Here is a 26,031-nt window from a genome sequence, read left to right on the forward strand (position 1 = left end):
ATACCTTCATATATGTAATGTTATGTTAGTAAGCCAGGTTTCATGTGAAAACCCCTTATTCAGTTTTGCCAAGACTAATGCACATGATCTATAAACTGCGCCATTAGCATATGAGCAGGTAGTTGGCAATCACCCCTGAAAAGACCGCCTCCTTTTAGCAGTGGGGCAGATGAGAATGCTACTGACCAAATCCTGCAAAATAACACAAGCTGCACCCCTGTGAGAGAAAAGAGTACACAAAATCTACATTAAATACAGCCGACAAAACATTTTATTGTCATATAACTTGAACAACTTTCAGAAGGGGGAGGGGGGGACAAAAAAAAAAAAGTAATTCCATTTCTTAAGCAGTCTGCAAATCAGTGAACCACTGCAAACACTGTAGCTTTAACATAATGGGCAAGGAAGCACTGAAAAGTACTGTTGCAAAAGATATTCACAACCTGCTCCAATAGATATGCACATCCAGGGTGAAAACCTACCCATATAGCAAACGTGTGATGGACGTACAAAGGCTGTTCAAACTATATATTAAAAAAAAAAGTAAAACATGGGAACAGCATTTTTTTATTATTAACTAAAGAGTACCAGCCTCGAAGTCTGGTGGGGAAAAAAATCTGCAAATTGCTTTTGGGATCAACTCATGAAAAAAGGGTGGCAAGGAGTATTTGATGCGCCACCAGTCCTCTGATAACATGCGAATGTGTCACAATTGTGAGACCTAGACAAAGCTCCTTGATCACTGTAAAACATAAGCAAACAGAATGATTACTTGTTCGCTACTTAAGTGAGCTTTCTTTATTTTTAAACAGACATATTCAGCTTTCCACAATTCACTTTTTATATTTGTTGAGGAGGGCTGGTCAACTTGAAGAGGATGCAGGTTAACGGCCAAGATTAACGTTTTATACTGCAAGAAAAAGCACCCACCTTTATGCAAGGTTCGTTCAGTTTTCGTTTTTTTTTAATCCTTGGCTATCCATGCACTTCTAAGAAGGTGAATAATAATTTATTGGGACACCATGGAGGGTGGTACGTGAAATGAAGTATTGGACTGAAGGCTCATCGGGAGAATACAGTTTATTTTTAATCCCCACCAGGTATTGCATCCTACTGCTCTCCCTCACCCATGAGGTCATTCCCAAACAGGTTTGTCATTCTGTGCGTAAAATTATGTGGATGCCAGAATCGGAAAACACTGGTCCGCTCATCTCACCAGGCCTCAGTGCAAAAGACGCATCTTCAAATGGTTTCTGCATGTGTCCTGAATAAAAATAAAAAAAAGGTTAGTTCCCCAGCCAGGTTTAAAGTTGCAATCCAAAAGTTTCACCAGCTTAAAATTACCCAGTCTAAATTACAGAAACCAAAAAGCTTATAGTTAAAGAAAAAAGATGGTTAATAAACCACCTTTACCAAGCGTCAGTCCACAGCCCAGAAAGTGGCTGGTACTAGACGCCTTCTGAAAAACTATGGTGAAGAACTATTTGAAAATTGGTGACCCATCCCACGCCCACAAAACTTCCACCCAATCTGTAATGTCAAACTAAAAACAAAGGAATGCCCCATATCGGTTCAAAATTATTCAAGCACTTACATCTTCCTTTGCTGTAAAGTAAAGAAGGGTGAGAGCACAGTTGCAGCCTGCTATGTTAAGTATTATCGTATTGCTTTGTATATATGTGTTTATTTTCCGAGCGGTATCAATGATCTTCCTAAAGATAAATGTAAGCTAACAGTGCATTCAAAACTGCTAGATTCGTCAGCTCGAAGATTACAGCATGCCAGAGTGGACTAGGGGCAAAGAACGTCCTGGTAAGTGGGACACAATTTCCTTCAAGATATTATGGGGGCACTTGCAAGTTAAAAGCCCAGGGCTTTCACAGCTCTTAGCCAATGTTGGCCTAGGTTCTCAAATTGTCAGGCTTTATTCAAAATATTCGACAGAGTATACTTGACAAGGTTTGTCAATGTTACCAGCATGTCCGAGCAGGCGCAGCAGCCTTTAAAGCGCACAATTTGATTTTAGCAAATTGAGACATGCCCATGCTTCACAAGATTGTCATAATCCAGTATCCTGGTATGCAACCCTTCATTCCACATCAACCTGCATGCATTGGTCAGGGATGCTACAGACAGGAACATGTCCTACCTCTCTCAAAGTGCCCCAAGTCACCGCCTGCCTTTGCCGAGCTGCAATCACTGAACTGGGATGCCAGCGCTTCAAAGTCCTCGTCTCCAGATTTAATTTTCTGAATGTAACCTGTTAAGGCAAAGAAAGTAGCAAGCATTAAAAAATGAGCACCCTTAATACAGAAGGCAGTTACCACTGCTGTGACATTCAGAAATGCGAAAATTGGTGGTGAAAATTGAAAAGAAAAAAAGATAGCAAAAATGAATATCCTAGAGGTGTAGATACTAATAGACTATGCACACAAGCTCACAAACATAATGCGTCACTAAACGAGGACACAAACTATTGTAATTACAGAAACCATAAAGGTGTTAAGACAAACAACATTTAATTAATTTGTTGAGACTATTGTACAGGCATGCATAATTTTAAACCAGACACTTAAGCAACAAAGAATGGCGGAGGCATTGGATAAAGTCAAACCTATTCCATTATATCAAACATTAGACATAGATTGGTGATGCAGTAAGTAGGCTAACAATGTAACATAGCGTAGAACCGCTCCGTAACATCAAGAGAGCACAGCTACTTTGCCCCGTAAATAAATTAGGAAGCACAGAATACCACTCAAGTCAAACACAAACAAGTTTATGAATTAGTTGTAGATGTATAAAAACACACATTTACTTTTGGCGTTTGACAGCCAGTCGTGTGTTTCCAATAGAGGGCTTGACAAAGTTGCTTTTTGGTACTTTGTGCAATAAAGGAGCATTGAATAAGTGGTTTCATTCAATGCAGGCTGTAAATAATGTCCAAATGAGTGGGCACTGCGGGAGTAGGGTAGTTTTCGTTGAAAACAGCATTGTAGACAAGCATCTTTCTGCAAAGAACACATCAAGTGGTTCTTGGAGCACCATACAGCAAGCATTGGGATAGCCAATAGGTCTCGCATTTGGGACTTTATAAGTGTTTAGCCATGCAACAGTTGGTGTTGTTGCACAAAGGATATTCTGCTGCATAACTAAGTACTTATAGGGTCCAAAAAGCAAGACCTATTGGCTATGCCAATGCTAGTTTGTTTAAGTTGCCAGATCTACAATAGCTGGGCATGATTTTTGTTAACAGTTCTTTGCATCAAATTAACTTGTTTTCATTGTTCTGAATGTTGTTTCCATTCTGGTTGTAGGAAGCAGTCATTCCCAGGGGTGTGAGGGCTGCCTAGCTGTTCGCATGCGCCGAATTTTACAAATGAGAAAAAGCCTTGTGCAGGCACAATTTACAAGTGTTGAATGAGTGAGCCCCAGGCAGCATGACTCACACAGTAGTTCATGCACTGCACCTGCATACTCAGCATGGTTTAAAGAAACTCGACCCACTCCGTCCCAAGCATCAAACAATCTCACTATGGATTTGCTCAACAGCCTAACATAAGCAGCATGGTACTATCCCTACACGCTAGAAGTTATAAGACAAATAACATAAGAGTGTGGAGCACTTGTCTGCAAGCCTTCGCCTGGAATGCACAAGGCCTTATGGCTGCATTAACAACCTAGGATATTTCCTAGGTATATTTCTGCTGTTCAGCAAAGGCTTTTCATAATCTAGGTCCAGTCTTTTTGTGGTCAATGGCGACGGTTGGGCCTCCTTCACCCTCGCCATACTTTACCAAGGTGACATACCCATGCACCTCTACCAAACATTTAATAATTAAAAATAAAAAAATAAATCAATATACTGACAAAATTGAAGGTCAAAGGAACAAAACTTGTTCCCTAACCCCTTCGGTGCTCATGACGGAACGGTTCCATCATGAGTCAGTTGGCCTGTGCTCATGACGGAACCGTTCCGTCATGAGTCCATAGGTTCTTTAGAACCTTCAGCACTGCAGAGGATGATTGATTACAGCTATTCTCCCAACTAAACTAAATGCAAGAATGAAAGGGGTAAAAAAAGGCAATCAAAAAGTTTTGCTAAAGTCAGTCTTACCAGGCTATCCGCCGTGAAGTACAGATCGAAAAAAGAGTTTTGTAAATGTATGGACAGGCCTTCAAGTGATGCCTTTACACATTTCTGAGATGTATCAGCTTTAACCTTCGTAGACTGGGATTTACATCTGTTAGGCACAGATTAATTTGCTAATTGATATTTCAGTAAGGCACTACAAACAATTAACCTTGAAATTAAGAGACTTTCTACTTGCTACAACCATTCCAACGAGACAAATTTACAAAGGAGAGTTCAGATTGCCTAACATCATAAGTATTAAGAACACTTTCCACAGTGAATGAAGGTTTCGGAAACAAAGTTGGCAAAGAAATGGTCTGACATGGAAAACTATAACGCCTATGGGCAGATAAGTTCCAATGGTTGTCTGCCATGAGCAGAGGCTATAGTCACTAGAAAAGCAGCTTTCCAAGTCACATGTTGCAGAGGAGCCTTAGGTGTAGGCTTACGTGGTGGGCCCATCAGGTTAGAAAATACTATCCTAAACTCCCGAGATGGAGATCTAAAGAGGAAACACTTTTCTTTTACCCACTAAGAAATCTGTCACTATTGTTGGAGATTACCTATAGGTAATAATAGCTGCGAGGTGTACATTAACAGAGATAAAGGCAGCCCAGATCTCACCAAATGTAAGACCAGGAAGCAGCTTTTCTTCTTGGTATCCGGAAGGATCATAGTTATTTGGAATGCCTATATGCAGAACCTCTTCCATTTGAAAGTATTAAGTTCTGGTGGAATGGTGAATCACCCCTTCCAGTAGACCCCACAAGTCATGTCGCAAGTTCAAATGCCTGTATTATGCAAGCTCAAGAGCTAGGCCACCAAGTTCAACAATGAGAGGCTGGGATGCAGAATCAGGGCTCCAGAACGTGAAGGAGAACCAGTCTTCACAGGAGCTGCTTGTGCATAGCCACTTCCAGGATACGAGGATTATCCGGGCATAACAGTGGGAAGGCTTGATCAGTGCCGATGAGACCCAAAGGATTAGAGGAAATATGTAAACACATTTCCCTAAACAATACATCTAAACGGCACTTCCTTTATATCCTGGATGACAGTCCCTGGAGGCGAAGTATGGACATGTTCTGTTTCTGCAAATAGGTCTAACTGTAGAAAGTCCAATTGCAAAAGCTGTTTTACAGTACTTAGTTGTTGAGAACCTACTCAAGGTTTCCATGAGACAACACTTTGAGTCTACCCGTTGCATTTTGAACACCTCAGAGGCAAACAGCCATGTGTAAAACGCTAGATCTGAGACAATTCCAGATCATTTGAACTTTTAAGAAGAGTGGTCTGGAATATATCCCTCCTTGTTAGTTCAGACCGTACATTGTTGTGCTCTGTCTGAATAAAAAAGGTACTTTAAATCTTGAAAGATGAGCAAGTATTACAGAAGCCAAGCAGACTGCTTTTAGTTCCAGCAGGTTGATGTGGTAAACCTCTCACTTGCTGTCCAAGTTCCCTAAACACGATGGTTGTACCGGTCAGTACATCATTCCAGAAGAGAGGTATCCATAAAAATGTTAGATCTTCAGTTTTCTTGTTGAAAGTGGATGCCCTTCCAAACATTTGAAAGAAATGACGAACCATTGTGTGCTATAGAGTGACAGACTAGGTCAGGACTTTGAGACGGTGTTGCTGTGGGATTAATCTTTCCTTCTTCCTGGCTCATAGCATAGTTATCAGCTGAAGTAAATGCTTTTTGTAATCCATCCCAACGTCTGAAAATAGGTGTGAGGAACAGGCTCAACTACAAATCTAAATTACCTCTTACTAAACACTGTAGACTATCTCGAAGAGCCTACATTTCTAAAATGATTAGAACCCCCATCTGTAATAAAACTCTGACCGGTTATCTTTTAATTAGAATACATTTGCATTGCAATTATGGTTCAGCTAGCACTTTCCGGATAGAAGTTCCTGTTGAAGTTTTAATCCATATTTTATATTGGATACATACATTAAGCTTAATTTTAGAAGTATTTACATTTAAGCATACAAGTGAATCATTTTTTTTATTCCAATTTCACGCATCTGCACTCTATGTAGCAGGCGATGTAGTAAAGTGGTAAATATGGTAACCTTGCACTACAATGGTTGTGCTTTTTAGCAGAGCTGATATCTGAGGTATAATCAGCAGGGTTTAGAAACTGCATTAGGAAAAACCACCTAAAGTTCAGAGTCAAATTAAATGATCCATGGAAGAAAAAAAAATATGAAATTCCTGACATGCCTCGAGTAATCAATCAAAATTCACACATCACACGAACACATGCCATTCAAATCCTGAAAAGCCCTAGTTGGATAGGTTCAGAAAAAACCCTGACATCACTGAATAATATATCTTTTGTTAGCAGTAGACCAGTACTGGGATTATTTGGATAAGTAATCTTCACAGATAGTTGAAAGACTGTTTAAAGAACAAGCTGCTTCTCAAAGTGCCATCATCAAATTCTCAAAAGTCACATACATGTTTCAATAACAGCTCATTTAGAAATGGAATAGACTGTTTTGAGGGGGGAGGGGCAAGGTCCTCTCTCTTAAGAACATACCATTAATGTGCTCCAAAGCTTCTTCTTTACTGCGAGTTATCTTGTCCTGCCTCCACGATGAGGGTCGCCTGGACTGATTGTGTTTCACCAAAAGATGCGAACAGCGGACTTTGGTTGGCTCACCCTGGTCCATTTTGCCACAGCCACTGGGTCTTTCCCACTGGCTAGCGTTGGTCATGTGGTTGAAGTAATACACACGGCCTCAAAAAGAAAAAGGATTTAACGTGAAAACAAATTGTAGCATTCACTTATAAAAAAACTAACATCTTTAAAATGATCAGATATTGAATTAGATAATGTAACTACTCATCTGACTTGAGTTCACGTGAAGGGCAAAATATTAACAAAAACAAGCTTGAACTCAGTAGCATCAGCCACAGCTGGATGAAGATGACAATTGCATTTTGGAGTCAGTCAACAAAAGAATTTCTTTCTCCTACTGCAAATGGCTGAAATGTGTATTAATCTGCAAGTGTGCACCGCCACTGCAACAAGTGAATGGTGAGCCATTCATGGACACCAAAGGAGACTCACAGTCTTCATATTCCCACAATATTCCCCATCAGGGGTCTCCAACCTTTTCTGTAGTGAGACCGACTTAGAACAGTGAAAATCATTGCGAGTTACTGAAGGCTAAGCAACTCTGGCATAGTTATCAGATGCCCCAACATCAAACCATTAATTGGCTTTAAACCTAATGTCCAGAGAGTCTGATGCTATGGTTTGAACAAAACACTTTGAAAAGGGGTACTATGACAGGGCTTCCATATGTGTTCAGTGAGAGCGTGGTCTTGGGGGGGGGGGGGGGGGATGTTATGACCATGTGTGCGTATGAATTGGATGTATGTGTGAGAGTGACAGACTGTCATTATGTACTTGTGGCACAGGACATACCTTTCATCGTATGTTGCACCTTACATGTATAACACAAATGGGAGACCTTTGAACTGCAGAAAAGTGCTAGGAAAAATGTGCAGAGTCTGGACAAAATGTTGGCACTTCACAATTCTTCAGCTTAAAATAATAGCTGTATGACTTATAAATATGGCACTATAAATCGAGAAAATTAAACTGAAGAGTTAACTTTGTTTATGTGGGTTCCATAAACGTAATATAAATGTTCTCCTATTTCCAAGTGTCACATTTCCAAACACCAAGCATCTTGCCCCCAGTGGCATGTAGGCATGGTGCCATATTAAGGTCAGAAAAATAAAGTGGTTTAAAAGGGATTAATTTTAAATGAATAAACCAGGCTTCATAAAACAGTAGGGGGTATTTGTCTTCATTAAAAGTGGAGAAAGACATTAATGCTTAATGTTTTAGAGAAAAGATTTTCTCCATTTTTAACTTCTCCCATTTTAAAAAATTACTATTTTTCAGTTATAAATACCACACAGTGTCTACTGGCTACTAAGAGCTTGAGACCTCCCTTTTGTAAAAGCAGCACTCTGAAATGGGTAAAAATTCAAATGAAGAGTTCATCATTAAGGTAACTTTATTTTTCTCTCATTCTAACGCATTCAGAAACTATTTTTGTTCAATCCTTTACTGAAGGGTTAAATACTTCAGTTCTTCACCCCCACAGCTCAGCTTGGCCCATAAATCTGACTTAGCACTGCTTATTATCAGTCTGCGCTATAAGCAGCATGATGTGAATGTACAGTAAATGTAAAGTAAGTAAGCACAGACTTTACTCAACCTTAAAAGAAAAATGTATCCCAGGCTTTATTTAATTGAACTCAAGGCTGTGACCTACTTTGAAGGTGTCAGGGAAGCTACTGGTATCTGGATGGATTGGTTGGAGATGCCTGTTCTAAATCTTCTCTAAATCCTTCAATAGCCACTCATTCTCCTCTTCCTATGCACCTTCTTCTATCGCAAATATGCGATTTGCGAACATCACACCTACTGCTAGCTTTACTATCCAACCATCTGGCATACTTCTGCCTACCATACTCCAGCCTAACATACTAAACAGTTAATTTCCTCTTGAACTCTCAAGTCAGCCGACATGCTCAATGGTCTCCGGTGACTCTCATAACAACAAAATACCAGAGGGTCTCTAAAACAAATGATGTGTGTGAAAAACGCTTACAAAAACTGCAATGAACCCAGTACAAAAAAGGGGGTTTCTATGACAGCCAAGTGGATGGTCAAAGATACCCAGTCACCACTCGGAACCGCCCTTCATCATTTGGGTTTCTTCCATCGCCATCTACCAAAGCAGGTCATTCTCAAAAAGAAAAAAAATCAAGGTGTAAATTGATTTCTTCAGTAGAGAGAACCGGTAGTATGGTATATCACTCCTTTGCTTGAATGAGTGAAAAAATGTGGGGCAACTGATGCAGTGCAGTGATAAAGGTGAGTTTAAATAATAATACAAAAAACGAAGTGTGTTAAAATTTGGATGAGGGAGTACAGAACAGACTTTATTCAGGTGATACTCACTCCACCAAAGATAAAAGAGTTTTCATAAGGACAGTTTAAAAGTATATACTGCCTATAGATGGAACCAGGTCTACATGTTTCAGCAACCAGGGGACAGTTGTGTCCTTGCTTTCTTCAGGACCTTTACAATTCAACTAACTGCTACTGCAAAAGCAAAATTATAATATGTGCAAAAAATAGTGACGAGAACATATTACCAAGATAAGTGCATTTGTCATCTGAAGCATCTAGGTGACAGGGCCTTGTCTCCTTCTTAACAAGTTGTGTCGTTCACATAACTTGCAAGACATAAAAGCCTCACCCCACCTGGCAGCGGCTCAGGGAAAGAGTGAAGCACCGCTCTGTCCGTCGGTACTTCAGCGCCGGCATCTAAGCCGACTGGGGACTCTCACCAAACACTTGCTATCAGCGTATATACAGGCACTGAAGCGAATGTGTACTATCCACTTAGTTTCTCCCCCCCCCCCCATAATGCATTTGAAAATAACCCAAAGTCTCCCACTGGGATGGATGGATAAAACACCACACAAGAGGCTTATCAAGAATTGTTGCTCTTGGGTTGTAGAGTGTGGGACCCCTTGTAGTTGGTCCCATGACTGCAGTGGCTATACAATTAAAATGAAGAAAGACTGATATACGTGCTGCAGTTTAAATGCTTTAATGACAGTACTGGAGGAGAACAATGCTAGGTTTGCTCTCATGAGTTCATTTGAATGGTGAGCTGTCAATGGGTGGCTGATGGCTAAGGGTGGCTCAGTAACAGGGTTGCTCCTGATAGATGTAGTGGTGGCCCCTTTGGAGCTGGAGGATGGGTAGCTAGTGCCCTGGTTTCTGCAGTTGGGATAGTAACTGCCCTGGAGATCAGAAAGGGGATAGAGGACACAATAGACTGTTTAACCGCATGCGCGCTAGCGGTTTTCCCGCTGTGCGCTGCGTTTCTTTTAAAAGCCGCGTTACATGACAAGCTCAGCTCGTCATAAGCGTATGAGCGTCGTAACTCATGACGAGCTGAGCTAGTCATGAGCGCAGAAGGGGTTAATGATAAACGCGGAGATATCAAGGTAGGATAGGCGACTGCCCGTGTACAGTGAAGTATGTCATCATATAGATAGTTAACCAGATACCGAGGTGCCGGCTGTGGCAACTCAATAACATAGGTCCCGAGTGGTATAGACAAGGAGGGGAAGGCCCTGTAGGTGGACAGTGTGCATGAGGCAGGCATGTGACCCAACCAGATGGCCGGGTGGTGTCGGTTCACAAGGGAGAGCCCCCGCCACCCCAGAGCATCAATCTGGGTGTTGTAAACCACGTTTGTTAGGGACTGCAGCTCTGAGCTGTCTGAAAAACAGCCTCCGGAGGACTTTGCCTTGACTGAATTTGGTCTGTTGCACTTTGTATGTACCAGCCTTAAGGAGCAACATCCTGAGGCCACTTAAAAAAATCCTACTATAAACAACAATCAGATCTGTCGGGTAGACGACAATTTCTTTGCATTTTCTTTTTTTTTTATTCATTTAAAAAGATGATTGAAATACACAAGAAAGAAACACACAGAAGGACTGATAGTGTATATTATCAAAATTTTACTGTATCTTTTCCAATTATTCATACAACGGATCAACAATTACCACAACAAAACAAAATTAACAAAAGGCTGTCTGGTAATTCAATTGATAAAAACGGCGCATGTGAGTGATCATAGTGGTTATAGAGCAAAAGCGACAAAATGTGTATGTAAACACAAGGGTGACATAATAATGTACACATTTACAACAAAAACATAGCGAAAATAGGTCCAATTTCAAATTAAGCAAAATCGCCCTTAGCTTAATGATTCTATAGATTCTGTGCTAGAAGGGCATTCCCAGACATGGATGGACAAGAAAACTTTCGACCCTACCAAACAGCCTAAGTTTAGGAGGTCAAAGGTGGGTCTTCATCAGGACAGGAGTTGTGTAGGACAGCTGGATATTAGAAAAATGGCCAGACTCCCAACTGACGAGTTAGAGGGGCCTAAATGTGAGAGGCACCAGTGGCATCATCCATCTGGACATAATCTATGGAATAGGACCGATAACTGAATGTCGAGGAGAATCACAACACTCAAAGCCAGATTAACTGAGGTGGTTCATATGAGAAGTTAATTGATAATGTTGTGTGGTCAGTATGAATCTGACAAGACTCGCGCCAGGACGTAGCAATAAATGTCAAACGCGGTATGTCAGAGTTGATCCGTTGTATGAATAATATACAGTAACGTTTTGCTCATATTGATAATATACACTATCCGTCCTTCTGTGGGTGTTTATCTTTCTTGTATATTTCAATCATCTTTTTAAATATAAAAGAAAATTACAAAGAAATTGTGGTCTACCCGACAGAACCGATTGTGGTTTAGAATATACATGCCCAGGTTGTGAGGGATTCTGGGTTATTCAGATTGCTTTGCACACAAAAAGTCTGGGCGTACCAGCATTTGCTTTGTCTGGTGGGGGTGGCGGTCAGCTAAGTGGTGCAGGAGGCGGTGCACAAACAGTAGCACAACACGGTGTTGTGGGCTCACGAAAGAGGGGAACCTCTGCATTAGTCTTGGCTTGTGCTAGACACTTCTGATCAGGTTTGTAGTTATTACCAGTCAGAAGAGCAGGTTGCAAAAGGCTTTGCCCAATGCACTTTGGATGTACCAGTTTAGTGGTGCATGCCCATGAGAAGATAGTAGGACAGGGGGTGGGGAGGGACCCAAGCAGCTCACGTCGGTAGCTCTGCTGTGCCCTCTCCGGACACAGAGCATCATTATGTGAGAGTAGCGAAGCACTTACATTAGAGATTGTGGCTCGAAGTGTATAGTAGCACAAGCTGCTGAGGGCTCTGCAGTAGACTTCTGCCTGGTGCACTTTAGATATACCAGCTTTTGGAAGCAAGGCCCTGAAGTCCCTCAGCAGGTAGAGACAGCCTCTTAGCTTAATGAGGCGATAGGCAGCAGCGTGTGCCATTCATGGTGACCTATCAAATTTCACAAACTGATCTTTAGGGTCCATAGTTGGTCTCCAGCTAAACTGCTTGGAAACCAGGAAGTAGTGTTCCAATCAACACCAAAGATTGATCCACTTGCTCAAACTAACACAATCCTACCTCAACTATTTGCCTCCGTATCTCTTCAAAGAAAACATTCACATTTTAGACTCAGTCAGGCATTTAAGATTGGATTTTTATTTCTCAGTATTAAAGACTTACAGATAGGTAGGTATTTGGTTATATGCAATGTCAGATTACCATTGTATGGAAGAATGTTGCTGTTCATCACCTTTGACAAACCCCAAGTGTAGAAGAGATTTCCACTGTAATATTTCGTGAGAATGGAAATGTAGGCGGGAGGGGGGGGGGGGGATTAATCTTCACGGCATAGTTAGGTGTGATAAAAAATAAGCAGAGATAACTAGAACTTGCTCCCCTGCCAGGCTTACGAACTCACATATTGCATCCCGCATGACATTTAATATGACATCTCAAATGACATCATTGATGACATTACTGATTACCTTCATCGAGGCTGCAATTTTGCACATATTGCATAATAAACCAGTATGGCATTAGAGGCCTGAAAGTAAGTACAAAATAGCTCAGAAGAATCTGAGGCATCCTTAACATCACAGATACGACCCTACCCCAATTCAACCCCTCCCGGTGCACAGCCTTTTCTGACTATTTGAGGTAGTTTTGGCTTGCTTGTCCCAGTGGTTGGTTACTTGCACATCTCTGAATATGTTGATACCCATACTACCATGTGATTCATAGGGTATTTATCAAAATATCTTCTTTTGCACACACTACTTTACATTTGGAAGGCACAAATGAAGAGAAATACAATTCACAATAACAAAAGTTCTACTATTTTTTATTACCACATCTCCTGAGAAAAATGGTACCTCACTTGTGTGGGTATGCCTAGTGACAGCAACAGTAAAGGGCCCAAAACACAACATGGACATAACACATTTTTCCCACTAAAAACTGGCACTTCTAAAAATGGCAGCTGCTCATAACGTAACAGCCCATGTCCACTCACATTTCTTAGGAGGATGGAGGTTGTTGGAAGCCCTCTGTAGGCATCAGATGGAACCGCGGTGTCATGCTTTGACAACAAAAAGGCCCACGTGACAGGTGCAGATAGCAGCCCATCATGGCTTCTAAGACTGGCAGAGATCCCTCTGGGAGCAGCGGGGCTGCACCGGGATGCACGTAGCTGTGGAGAGATGCCTGCTCTGCAATAGCACCGGGAGGAGGCTAACCTGCGCTAAGTGCAACAACACGTCCACAACACAGAGGTGAGTGGGGTCAAGGTGTAATGGGCAGTGCGTACTTATTGCGGGTAGGTGGTGGTAACCCGGACACCTTTCTTCTGGAGTCACTTCTTTACTCCCCCCACCTCCCCCGTCATACCAGTGCCAGGTCACATCAGGCTCCTGGAATCTCATACAACTGTTGTGGAATATGGTCCTTTTAAAAGGTTACCAATTCCATCACAAAACTAGCTCAATTTCTTGACTAACGGATCACGACACCTAACCTCTAAAGTGCACATAAACATTTGGATTTAGCTTTTCCTCAAGCATACACAGTATGGCGCTGTCAGTTTGTACTAAAACTTTGTGCAGAAGTCACCGGTGAACCATTTGTCAGGCAACTTCAAAATGAGATTTGGCAGGCAGTACTACAACTTCTAAAGACATGCCTTGCCTCAGTGTCCACATGAATATGTGGAGTGACTGGTCAGCTGGTATGTTGTATAAAGCTAAGAAGGATACATTATATTTTCCAGAAAAATATTTGTGGCAAACTAGTGTTTCAGATTTTATTTTTTGTTTACAATTGTATAACTTTTTATTCAAATGTGTAGAGCATGGTGATTAGAGCCACATTATATTCTTCTGTCTCAAATTACGAGTTCTCCAGATTTAATATCGTTCTACACTGGTGTGTTCCACCTTGTTAGAGAAGATATAGCCAAGTCGAACATAGTGGGTGAATGCACCTGCTACGGAAATATCTTGCTCTACAACGGGTGTCTAGCTTTGCAATTTAAGCGGTCATTGCCAAGGTACTTGTTTTTAACCATCAGGTCACAGGTTAAACTGCTAACAGGGCTGCATCATCCTTTCATCCTTCCAAAGCAATTTCAAGTGAAACTCATTGCCCTGTGTAAAGTTGTAAATACACCAGAAAATGTGGAGTTGAACAATTAAGGTTTATTCATTAACACCCTCACCATCAGCTACCAGGCAGTAACTGTCACATTAGAATCACATTCATCTAGACATTCCAGATTCCATGGTATGGGCCTAAGATAGACATAAAGAGCATACTACACATCCTCTTATAATAAGATAAAACTTTCTAATAAAATACAAATGAAACAACAAAATAATGAAGCATCAAAATTACAGCTTGGTACAAAATGCAGAAAGAGATCAACTCATATGATGGAAAAGATTTTCCCTTTTCTAGGAGGTGTAATCACTGAGATAAGAAGGTACCTTCTTAACAAGTGAGCTTGATCTAATTGCAGGTACCATAGTGGCATCAAAGGAGTTAGAACGATGTGCACCAGTATCAATATCAGCATTGCATTTTTTAAATATAGCAACACGATTCAAATTCCATATTTTCCCATTCTCTAACTTCACAGAATTATTAAAACATTTGATAACCTTCATGGGACAAGAGTACTTGGACCATGACAAAGCACCTACAGGAGCCTTGACCTTTACTTCATCTCCAACCTCAACTCTCCCTTCTTGCACTCTTTTCCTTTCATCAAAACACTTTTTATTTTTCAGACGTAGCTCTAACTCTCTCGTTCTCCATTCACCAATGCCATTATCCTTTATCCCCTTTCCCCAGAACATCCATGCCGGACTTAAACTGGTATTGGGAGTTCTTCCTTTGAAAAGCTCAAATGGAGTCTTCTTGGTTGACATCTGTGGTGAAAACCTATGCGCCAAAATACACTTCTGCAACTCTACCTTCCAATCCAATCCATTCACCCTTGAAAGCTGAAAATTCTCCTTTATCACCCTATTAAATCTTTCTACTGTCCCATTTGTCTCTGGGTGATAGACAGAAGATCTTTTATGCTTAATTCCACAAGACAACAAAAAGTCGACATCAAACCAGAGCAAAATTGTGGACCATTATCAGACAAAAGGGATTTAGGAAAACCCTCCCTTTTAAACATTTCTTTAAAAAAATCAATGACAGATGAAGAGGTCACCTCGGAAACGGAAGAGATCTCAACCCACCTTGAATAAAGATCAATCACTACAATCAAATAGGGGGTACGATGCTCACCTGAGAGAGGACCCACAATATCCATGGCAATTTCCTCCCATGTTCCACATGGAAGATCATTGGAGCAGTGCGCGATACTAAAATTTTATCACTGACCTTACACTGCAAACATTCCCGCACCTCCCTTTCAATTTCCAAATCCATCCCTGGCCACCAAAAAGAACAACGAATCCTTTCTTTAGTTTTCACTATTCCCATATGTCCTTGATGAGCCTCTTCAATCAACCTTTTCCTCAAACTACTCGGAGGTATTAACTTAGAACCTCTTAAAAGAACACCATTTTCCAAGGATAACTCATCCTTGACCAAATGCCACACCTTGGGCAGATTTTTTTAAATTAATATTGCTCGTCAGAGAAACAATCACACCATCAATCTCACCATCTTTATTACACTCCTCCAACCATTCCTCTTCAAGAATGACCCCAGAGGTAATTTCACAAACATTGACCGCACTTTCACCATCCAATTCTTCTTTATTCACCACAAGAGAACAATCAACAAAACGAGAAAGACAGTCCGCTGATACATTCTCCACACCAGGTATATAGTCAATTTCGAAACAGAATTATTCTTGTAGACCTATCACCCATCTTCGGATCCTTGAAGAGACATTATCCAACCCTTTCACCATGAAAATCTCCTTCAGTGGTTTATGATCAGAACAAACCATAAACTTCTGACCCCACAGAAAATTTCTGAATTTATTTAAAGACCAGAATATGGCCAAAGCCTCTTTTTCAATGACTGAATAGTTCAGTTCCGCTCCTCTCAAACTTCTTGAAGCACAGGCAATGAGCTTCTCATGTCCATTCCTTCTCTGCTTTAAAATTGCCCCCAAACCTTTTGAACTGGCATCAGTGATCACGTAAGTCTCTTCAAAAGGAACAAATGCCTTTAAATCAGGTGCTACAACTAAATCTTCCTTGATGCTCTCAAACTCTCTCCGACATACATCTGTCCACTTAAATTCTTTATTTTTTCCCAAAAGTTCTCATTCCCACAGTCTTACTAAATTCCTGAAACTTCCCACAATATTCCACCATGCCAAGAAAAGAAACAGTCTCCTCCTTATTCTTTGGTGATACTAAGTTCCTTATTGTATCAACTAGCTCTTTCTTTGGTGAAATACCAACTGCAGATATAGTATGACCTAAATAATTCACTTCAGAGACTGAAAACTTACATTTTTCAAATTTTAAAGTCAAACCCGCATTTTCTAATCTTTTAAGAACCATTCTTAAAATTCTATCATGTTCCTCTTGATTCACACCATAAATCAACAAATCATCCCGATAACATTTCACATTTCTTATACCCTTCAAAATAGATGCCATTACACGTTGAAAAACCGACGCAGCAGACACAAGACCAAACGGCATCCTCTTATACTTGAAAGCACCCATCGGAGTGATAAATGCCGTAAGATCCTGTGAATCCTGCGTCAATTCGATCTGATGATAAGCCTGTGTTAAATCAAGTGTTGTGAAAATTTTGGCATCCCCTAAAGATGATAGCAACTCCTCAATATAGGGCAAAGGAAATTTGTCCACTACAACTTCCTTATTGAGAGACCTCAAATCACAGCATAATCTTATATCGCCATTGGGTTTGCTTGCGACAACAATAGGGGCCAACCATTCAGTTGCCTCCACAGCGGTAATTATATCTTGTTTTTGTAATTTTTCCAATTCTTGTTCCACTTTTTCCTGCACCGCTATTGGAATCCTCCTAACTTTAGCAATCACTGGAACAGCATTTTTCTTTAATTTTATACAATGTTTATAGCCTTTCAGTCGACCTAAAACAGATTGAAAAAGTTTTGGAAACTCCTCCATAAAATAATTTTCCAGACAACCTCCTGAATTTGGATCTGAGGATTAGCATTTGGATTGAGTATGACACCTAACATTCGTTGATGAGGCCACCCAATTAAACAATCACCCACTTTTGAAACATAGACCTTTCCAACAATAATTATTTCCCTGAATTCAATGGCAGCATTGAAATATCCCATCATGCTTATAGGTGCACCACCATATCCTCCTGCACATACATCCATTTTGCTTAATTTGTTTCTATCCTTTAAACATCTCATAAAACTCTTTAGAAACAATTGTTATGCGTGCACAAGAATCAAATTTAATTTCCAGATCAATTCCATCAATCTTGACTAAATCTGTCGGATGATCCTTTCCTTCTTTAACCTTCACTTGACATATAACTTCTTTAATTTCTTTGGTTACATTTTTCTTTTCCTTGGATTTGCAAAACTTCACAAAATGCCCCTTTTTCCCCACACCCATGACAAAGAAAGCTCATCGCAGGACAGAACTTCGAATTCGCCTTATGACCAGCTTTTCCACATCTATAGCAAGTAACTCCCGACGATGAAGCTTCCTCCTTACCTTTATCATTTAATAAGGGCTTGCTTTCTTTCACCTCCTTTACCTGCGTTACATCCTCCCTTACTTCTAACTTTTCCACCTTTTCCTCAGACTTCCCTTTATCATGCTTCAATTCATCAACACATTTGATCATGTGTTCAACCCTCTTGGCTATACTTACAACTTCCTCCAGAGGTGGTTCATCTTTGAGCCACAATTCCTCTCCGATTTTATCTTCTCTACATTTCAAAACTAGTTGATCCCTCAAACGTTCTTTGTTTGCTGGACCAAACTTGCAAGTAGAAGCCAATTTTCTCAAAGCAGTTAGATATTCCTCAACATTCTCCTCCTTACCTTGCTCTCTTCCAAAATGATATCTTTCCATTATGGTACTAACACGAGGCAAATAATGTTTGTCAAGTTGCAACAAACAAACCTCATATTCATCCAACCCCCTCTGTTCTTGATGGGACAAAGCAGGCACATTTTCTAGAACCTCCTGCCCTTCCCCACCAAGACAATGCATTAATAAAGAGTATTTTCTTTCAGCACTTAAATTTGCACCACAAACTCTCGCATAGTGCGCAAAAATCTTTTTCCATTTGCTCCATTTCACCCTAGGCTCACCCGGATCACTTAAGAAAAACGGAGGAGTTGTTACATTCTGCATGCTTATAACCTAAACAATTAAAGATAACATGCACTAAGTTCAATGTTCGTTTTTCTCTTTTTTTTTTTTTTTACCTTCTAACAGCCTTTAAACTAAATGTAAAGTTACTTTCTTCCCGAAAAAGATGTGAATTTTTTTTTTTTTGCCCCAAAGCACATTACCTATACCTATTACATAGTTTAGATAAGACTTTAAGCAAAAATGTAAGTTTTCTTTTCCTTTATACAAATCAATGATTTGTAGATGAACACTTAGTCATTAAATATATCACAGCAGATGAATTCACCTTTAGTTTCAGCCAAACATTGCTCTTCCTTTCCAGAACGATGAACTAGTTTACAAGAAAAGAAAAAAAAAAACGCTGTCACTTTTATATTTTCACAAAGCTCCCACAGCGCTGACGGATCGTTTCTCTTTCCTCACGATGAAAAGGCTTCTGCTCTGACTCAAATGCGTGCCCTTTGAACTCCTGTCAGAGAGCGCGCAGACGCTCGGACTCTTTCGTTGCTCACACGTGCCCTTCGCCAACTCCCATTCCTCTGGCTACGACGTCATCACTTCAAGATGAACGCTGACAAGGAAAGAACTCGCCTCACTGGATTGCTTTCCCTCGCCGAGCAAGAACGGTAATTAATCAACAACTCCTTAACTTTCTCATTCACCGAGTGACATTCAAACGTTTACAACCATGTTTCTCCAGATAAGATTATTTTCCTTCCCATTCAAAAATAGACAAACTGCCGCTGGAGAAGTCGCAATTCACTTTAAATGAAATTCTTTTTGAAATGTAAAATTGTATCTACATTACAAACTTCTCTTTACACAATACAGCCGCTGGAGAAGGAATAAAATAACTATTTTCCCCTTATATTTAAAATAACGCTTCACATGTCTCACCAAGCACTTCCACTGCAATTTCCAACTGCCGCTGGGGAACCCTTTTCCTTCTTTTAAATCTACTGCCGCTGGGGAAGTGCAATATTAGTTAAAACGTCAGATATTTGCTTCCTTTTTTCTTTTATATTTGCTTCCTTTTTTCTTTTAAATTCCTTTAAGAGCTGTTCATTAAATTTCTTATTTACTCCTTCCAGAAAGACCATAAATGATTTTTTTTTTTTTTTTTTTTTTTTTAAAACAAGTCCATCCACTTAGCTTGACGTTAGGGTGTTCTTCCTCTTCCTTTTCACTCCATCCCGTCCTCGTCGCCAATGTAAAGTTGTAAATACACCAGAAAATGTGGAGTTGAACAAATAAGGTTTATTCATTAACACCCTCACATCAGCTACCAGGCAGTAACTGTCACATTAGAATCACATTCATCGTACGAGGAGCAAGATGGAGTCAGCGTAAGCTTGTGTGCGCAGCCGCCACGCTAGCCACCGGACCCTCAGGTGATCGGCTACCTGACCTGCGGATCGGTGATGCTGGGATCCCAGGTCCGGGTGCATCAAGGGTCGAGGCGGCGAAGGTTGCTGCAGGGCTTCTACGGAGCCACAGGATCGCTCAGGACACTCGTTGGAGCGGCGGAGAGATGCTGCAGCAAGGAGATTTGCCACGCAGATCTGCTGGTTCTCTCCACCGGGCTTAAAACACTTGTAATCACCGAGGTGTCTGTCTGCAGCAGCCGCAGGCTTAAAACAGACGCCCACGGAGCGCTCGGTGAAACAGACAGAGAGGCTCCGTTTTTGGAGGGAAGTGCTTTTTCGGAGCTTTAGCGTCCTGGTGCTGGTCCTGGTCACAGTGTTATCGACGCTGTTTGGATTTTGGGGGCAATATAGAGCATCGCAGGGAACGAGTTTTGGCAGCAGAACAAGAAAGATGAGCTCTCGGGGGAGCAAAAAAAATTTAAAGGTGAAGACACCTACCGCATGAAAGGATTCCTCAGCAGGAGATGACTCCAGCAAGACCAAGTCCAAACAGGTCAGTGGGGCTATTGGGGCGAAAAAAAAACACTGGACAGACAGGGGCAGGGGCTTCTAGTAAAGATTTCAGAGACAACAAAGATACTAGTTTGGCACACCCTCTTCCAGCCAAAATATTTCTAGCGGCCAAAAATCAGGCAGCCACTGTTAAAAACAGTATAAAAAACTTGCAATGCCCTAACAGAACTGATGACTCCTCTCAACTGAATAGCGATATTGGTGACATTAATCAAATACCCGCTATTAGTCTGGACCCCAGTAATGCCCCTTCCAGCCTGGAGGCTCCCTCCCTCCTGATATGCAACCAGCAATGCCTAACAGAACCTTCTCAACAGAACAGCGATATTGGTGACATTAATCAAATACCCGCTATTAGTCTGGACCCCAGTAATGCCCCTTCCAGCCTGGAAGCTCCCCCCATCCTGGTATGCAACCAGCAAAGCCTAACAGAATCTTCTCTATCATTGCATACTACAATTGAAGAACATGACTTTATTCATGGCTCCTCTAAGCCTCTCAATCCTCTCTTAACCCCACTCCCTATCGAGGGTGAATTCCTAGAACCAGATGTAGGAAACATTGGTTATTCCCTGTGTACTCCCTTTGAGAACCTGAACACCAGAGGTCACCCCACAAAGACGGAAGCTGCCATTCGAAACCTGGAAGTTCCTCCTGGCTCTACTGCTCCTTGGACCCCAGAGATCGGTCAGGAGGCCTTTTACTCGGTATCAGACAGTACTCCGAGTTCTTCAGGGGACGGGGAGACAGAAGAAGAAGATGAAGGCAATACTAACAGTACTAGCGAAGAGGAAAGAGAGGCTTCCCGTGATAAAACTGGTACAATCGTCCGCCCCAAAAACCCAAGGAATAAGGCTAAACGAAGGAGTCCGCTTAAATGGGATTACTCGGACTCACAGGTGTCTTATCACTTAGACAAAGATGAGCCGACCATGTCACACTCACTATCACAGGGGCGTAGCCCGAGAAGACTGCAAGCCAAAACTAATGAGACATTAGAACCCTCACTCGCCGCTATACTTACCTCGATTAAAGACTTCCAGGAGGAGGTGAGAGGTGAAAATCGGGCAGCTAAAAAAGCAGCAAAAAAACTACAGGGTGGTCTCAGACGGCTGAACAAGACCTGAACAGACATTAGCGAGAGAGTGGGTATGGTCGAGGCCAGGACTGAACATTTGGAGACTGAAGCAGTGGCAACCAAGCAGGCCACTGACTCCAATTCTGCGTGCCTTATGGATCTAATGGTGAAAATGGAAGAAAATGAAAATCGGCAACGCCGCAACAACCTGCGCCTGCTGGGGATTCCAGAAGGAAAGGAGGGGGAAGACCCCAGACAGTTCATTGTCAAGCTACTCCAAGATTCTTTCCCGGAACACTCTGGATGGGATTGGGACCGCGAAGTGCAGCGAGCTCACAGGTTTCCCTTTTTTCTGAAAAAGCAACACAAGAACGGCAACGTGACTGAAGGTCAGCCCCGGGTCTTCCTTGTATACTTTGGCAACTTTCTCTTGAGACAATTGGTATACGACAAGGCTCGCCCCAACTCAAAAAAAAGGGCTCATGGGATTACTTTTTTTTCTAAACCGGATTTTTGCCATCAGACCGTTGAGCGCAGATGGCATCTGCGGCAGCTGATCTCTCCCTTGCAACAACTAGGTGCAGAGGTGTATCTCATGAACCCGGCTAGGCTGAAGGTTATCCTGCATGGTACTACCAAGGTCTTTACTTCTGAGATCAAAGCCAAGGAGTACTTGGAAGAGATTAGACTAAAGAAAGGACACAAAGGGGCAAACTGACAAAACGATTTAACTGGTTACTTGATGCTAACCTGATGCTATCTCCTATTTTATAGAGAGATAGAAAAGAAAGAAATCCATTGACCCGCACCCTAGACCACGTACGCATACACTATGTGTATAATACTGTTTTTTTTTCTCCTCATTATTAATCTACCTTTTTCTTTTTTTTCCCTCACATCCTTTACCTCTTTCTAGAAATTAATTCCTCTGGCGGGGAAAGGCGGGGAGAAGGAGACAAAAGGAATTGGGGGTGACTGTAACTCTAGTTGGCCGATCACTTGAATTTATGGTCAAGCATTCTTACTCATTCTCTGGCGCATGGTGTGGCTGGCGGCAGCGGCTTATGACTGACCACCATCATTCAGGCCTTGCCTGATTGCTCACACAAAGGGGGGGGGGGGTAGGTTTACCAAAGGCACACACAGGTACTTACTATACGCACACACATCAAACTTTGACTAGTTTTTGTTTTTTTTTACTTTGGAATTCAGATGGGCACTGTTGTATTCTTTAGATGGCTATGCTAGAACCACTACGAATGGTCTCAGTCAACGTTTGTGGCTTGAACGATGCATCAAAAAGACAAAAAGTGGCCATGGGCTTGCGAACACTTGGGGGAAACATATGTTTACAGGAAACCCATGTAGAACAGTCCCAAATACATCTGCTAAATACATTAGGGTTTAAAGTAGTGGGCGCCACTACGCAAGGAGCTAAAACAAAGGGGGTTGGAATTTTAACTGACAGGAAATTTGCTATCAGTAATCCACGAACCAAAACAGACCCACTAGGAAGGTGGGCCGTCACTCAGATTTTACTCCCCAATAACATCTCTTTTACTCTTTGCTCACTATACGGGAGTAACACTGATGACCCCGGGGCCATCAATCAAGTCTCCAGCGAATTAGCACATTGGCCCACCCCGATAGTTTTATGTGGAGATTTCAATATTCATCTACCTGGCAATTGGGACGCTAACACAACCTGGAGGTATAAAGGAAGGAAACCCCAAGTCTTTCAAGCTCTAACCAACCTTATACAAACTCACGGACTGATAGACAGCTGGGCGAGCAAAAACCCTTCTCTACCTGGGTATACTTTTTACTCGGCCCCGCACCAAGTATTGGTAAGATTAGATTCTTTTTTGTTTCGGCATCATTAGCCACCAGTTATACTATGGATATTGCACCCCGTTTTATGTCCGATCATAACCCTATCATTCTTTCCATAAGGGAATTTGGGCAACCTAGAGAGGCTTCTAGATGGAGCTTCGAGAAAGCGTTATTGTACGATCCTAGCTATATCAATCATATGCAAGGATGGATTCAGGAGTTCCTGGAGATAAATATTGGTTCTGCCTCCCAAATGACAGTCTGGGATACTCTAAAGGCAGGGATTAGAGGTGAGACCCTTAGGTTCTCTGTCCAAAAGAAATAGGGCTGAAAAAGCCCAGGTCAAAGATCTCCAAGAAAAACTAAGAAAAACAGAAATGAAGCTAACCCAAACAATTCACGCAGGACTAGATTGTCAGTCAGACCACCAAGAAACAATTTTGGCTAAGGCGGAAATAGGGGCGGTGTTCATGGGAAAAATAGCGGCTAAATGGGCAGCGGCAAGGGAGAAGGCATATGAGTGCAGTGACAGCATTGGACATCACTTAGCCGTTCGGATGAGACAACAAATTACCTCTAATGAAATTCACAAAATTAGACTTTCTTCAGGTATTGAGGTTACTGATCCTAGCTGTATTAGGCACGAGTTTTATGCTAAGCTATATAAGGAAGAAAATTGCGGCATGGCCGATGTTCTAGACAGAGAGATCCTTGGATATCTCAGCGAGGTCGAATTAAGCAAGCTTAGCCTAGAAGACAGTGAATTATTAGACCTCATCCCTACATGGGAAGAAATTCTGGATGCCCTCAAGTGCCTCCCTGATGGGAAAGCTTCTGGCCCTGATGGCATTCCCGTCGAATTTTTCAAAATCTTTGCCGACCAAATCAAGGTCATATTTTTAGAGGTAATAACTTCCATCTTCAGCGGCGTCTCACCCCCAGCCTCCTGGTCTAGTGCTAGAATCTCTATCTTTCCAAAAAAGGATAAATCTCCTTTAGATATGAGCTCTTACAGACCAATAACCCTCATCAACTGCGACTCCAAAATATTTTCCAAGGTATTAGCCTCTAGAATATCTCGAGTAGTGGAACTCCTTGTTTCAAAATGGCAACATGGTTTTATACCTAAGAAAGGGACCACTGAACATGTCCGGAGGGTTATTACTCTGTTTGACGCTGCCCAAGTAGCTGGAGACCCGATGTCACTTATATTACTCGACGCCGAAAAGGCCTTCGACCGGGTCTCATGGCGATTTCTTTGGAGGGTAATGGACAGTATGGGGTTTGGGGGCAGGTTTACGCAGGCAACGCAGGCACTCTATCACAACCCAACTGCTAGTGTCGTCATAAATGGACACCTGACAGAGCCATTTAAAATGTCACGAGGCACCAGGCAGGGCTGCCCCTGCTCCCCGCTACTGTTCGCTCTATACCTAGACCCCCTTATCAAACAGATAGAGAAAAATCACAACATTTCTCCTGTAACATTTTCAAAATAGCTGTAAAATCCTGGCTTACGCTGACGATCTTGCCATTACTACTCCAGACCCTGCCAATTCCACACGGGCACTAGAAAGAGAGGCCCACAAATTCGGGTTACTATCTGGGTATGCCCTAAATAAAAGCAAAACACAGATACTAGTAAACAACAAAATCACTTGGGCTGACGCCAGAGTGGTACCAAAGGCCAAATACCTGGGCGTACTAGTATCACCTAGACTGGAGGAAATAGTCGCAGCGAACCTGGCCCCCCTTGCTGTTCAGACGAAGAGGGCATTAAAACAAATCGATAATTTACATTTAACGCTGGTTGGCAGGTGCAACGCCATTAAAATGACTTATTTTCCCAAGTTACTTATTTGTTTCGCTGCATTCCTCTTGAGTTCAGTAAAAAAGATTTACTTAAATTCCAACAAATCTTTACTCAATTCATTTGGGCATATGCTCAGCCCAGACGTGCATTAAAACATCTGACGCTACCGAAAGACAGAGGGGGATGGGCTTTTCCTAACATCATCCTATACTACTGGACGACAGTCCTTCAATACAGTTCAGTTCTACTAAGAGAATCCACCTTTGGAGCTGAACCGTCTTTACCCTCACCCTTCCGGTCCTTACTAGGGGAACAATATTGGGGCTGTTTAGCCCGAGAAACAGCTTATGGATATTACAATCGTGTTAAATTTAAGACACTAATGAATTCTTATAAAGTTTTTCGTCACATCCGGAGAATCTTTGGACTGGGTAGACACAACTTTTATTCCCCTATAATCAATAACAACCTACCTGCTATATTTAGTTCATCCTATCTAGCCGAATGGCACAGAGCAGGGATAACAAAACTAGGGGACCTTATAACAACCAGGGGGATCAAGTCCTTTTCAACCTTACAGACGAGATTTAAACTAAAAAGTCAAGACCTATTTAAATACATGGCTATTTATGACTACCTTGCCAGGAAAGTGGGAGGAGCCAACGGATTTGTTGAGGTTGAGCTTATGAACACTCTCCGGAATATCACCACTGCTCGAATTGGAAGTATTTACCAATTAATAAATAAGGAAACCCCTGACGATTTAGAAACTATCGCTTCTAAATGGCATACCAAACTTGATTTCCCTCAAAGTATATTTTACAACT

General features: G+C 41.7%; 1 protein-coding gene across 2 annotated transcripts in view; it reads right to left on the minus strand.

The window, feature by feature from the left end:
• Positions 1-253: 253 nt before the first annotated feature.
• The window catches only part of PIN1 (peptidylprolyl cis/trans isomerase, NIMA-interacting 1), a 46,730-nt gene continuing 20,952 nt past the window's right edge, over positions 254-26,031 (minus strand). Inside the window, exons 1-4 of one of the 2 annotated variants that reach the window (XM_078680985.1) lie at positions 18,827-19,014; positions 6,688-6,888; positions 2,150-2,260; positions 254-1,264 (exon numbers count right to left, since the gene is read on the minus strand). In XM_078680985.1, coding sequence (XP_078537111.1) covers positions 1,155-1,264; positions 2,150-2,260; positions 6,688-6,865 — 399 coding nt within the window. In that variant the 5' untranslated portion in view covers positions 6,866-6,888; positions 18,827-19,014 and the 3' untranslated portion in view covers positions 254-1,154. Of the gene's footprint in view, positions 1,265-2,149; positions 2,261-6,687; positions 6,889-18,826; positions 19,015-26,031 lie in introns of those variants that run through there. The other variant, XM_078680975.1, reaches the window with a different exon arrangement.

The sequence above is a fragment of the Lissotriton helveticus genome, chromosome 1_1 (genome assembly GCF_964261635.1).
Source record: "Lissotriton helveticus chromosome 1_1, aLisHel1.1, whole genome shotgun sequence".
NCBI classification, from domain to species: Eukaryota; Metazoa; Chordata; class Amphibia; order Caudata; family Salamandridae; genus Lissotriton; species Lissotriton helveticus.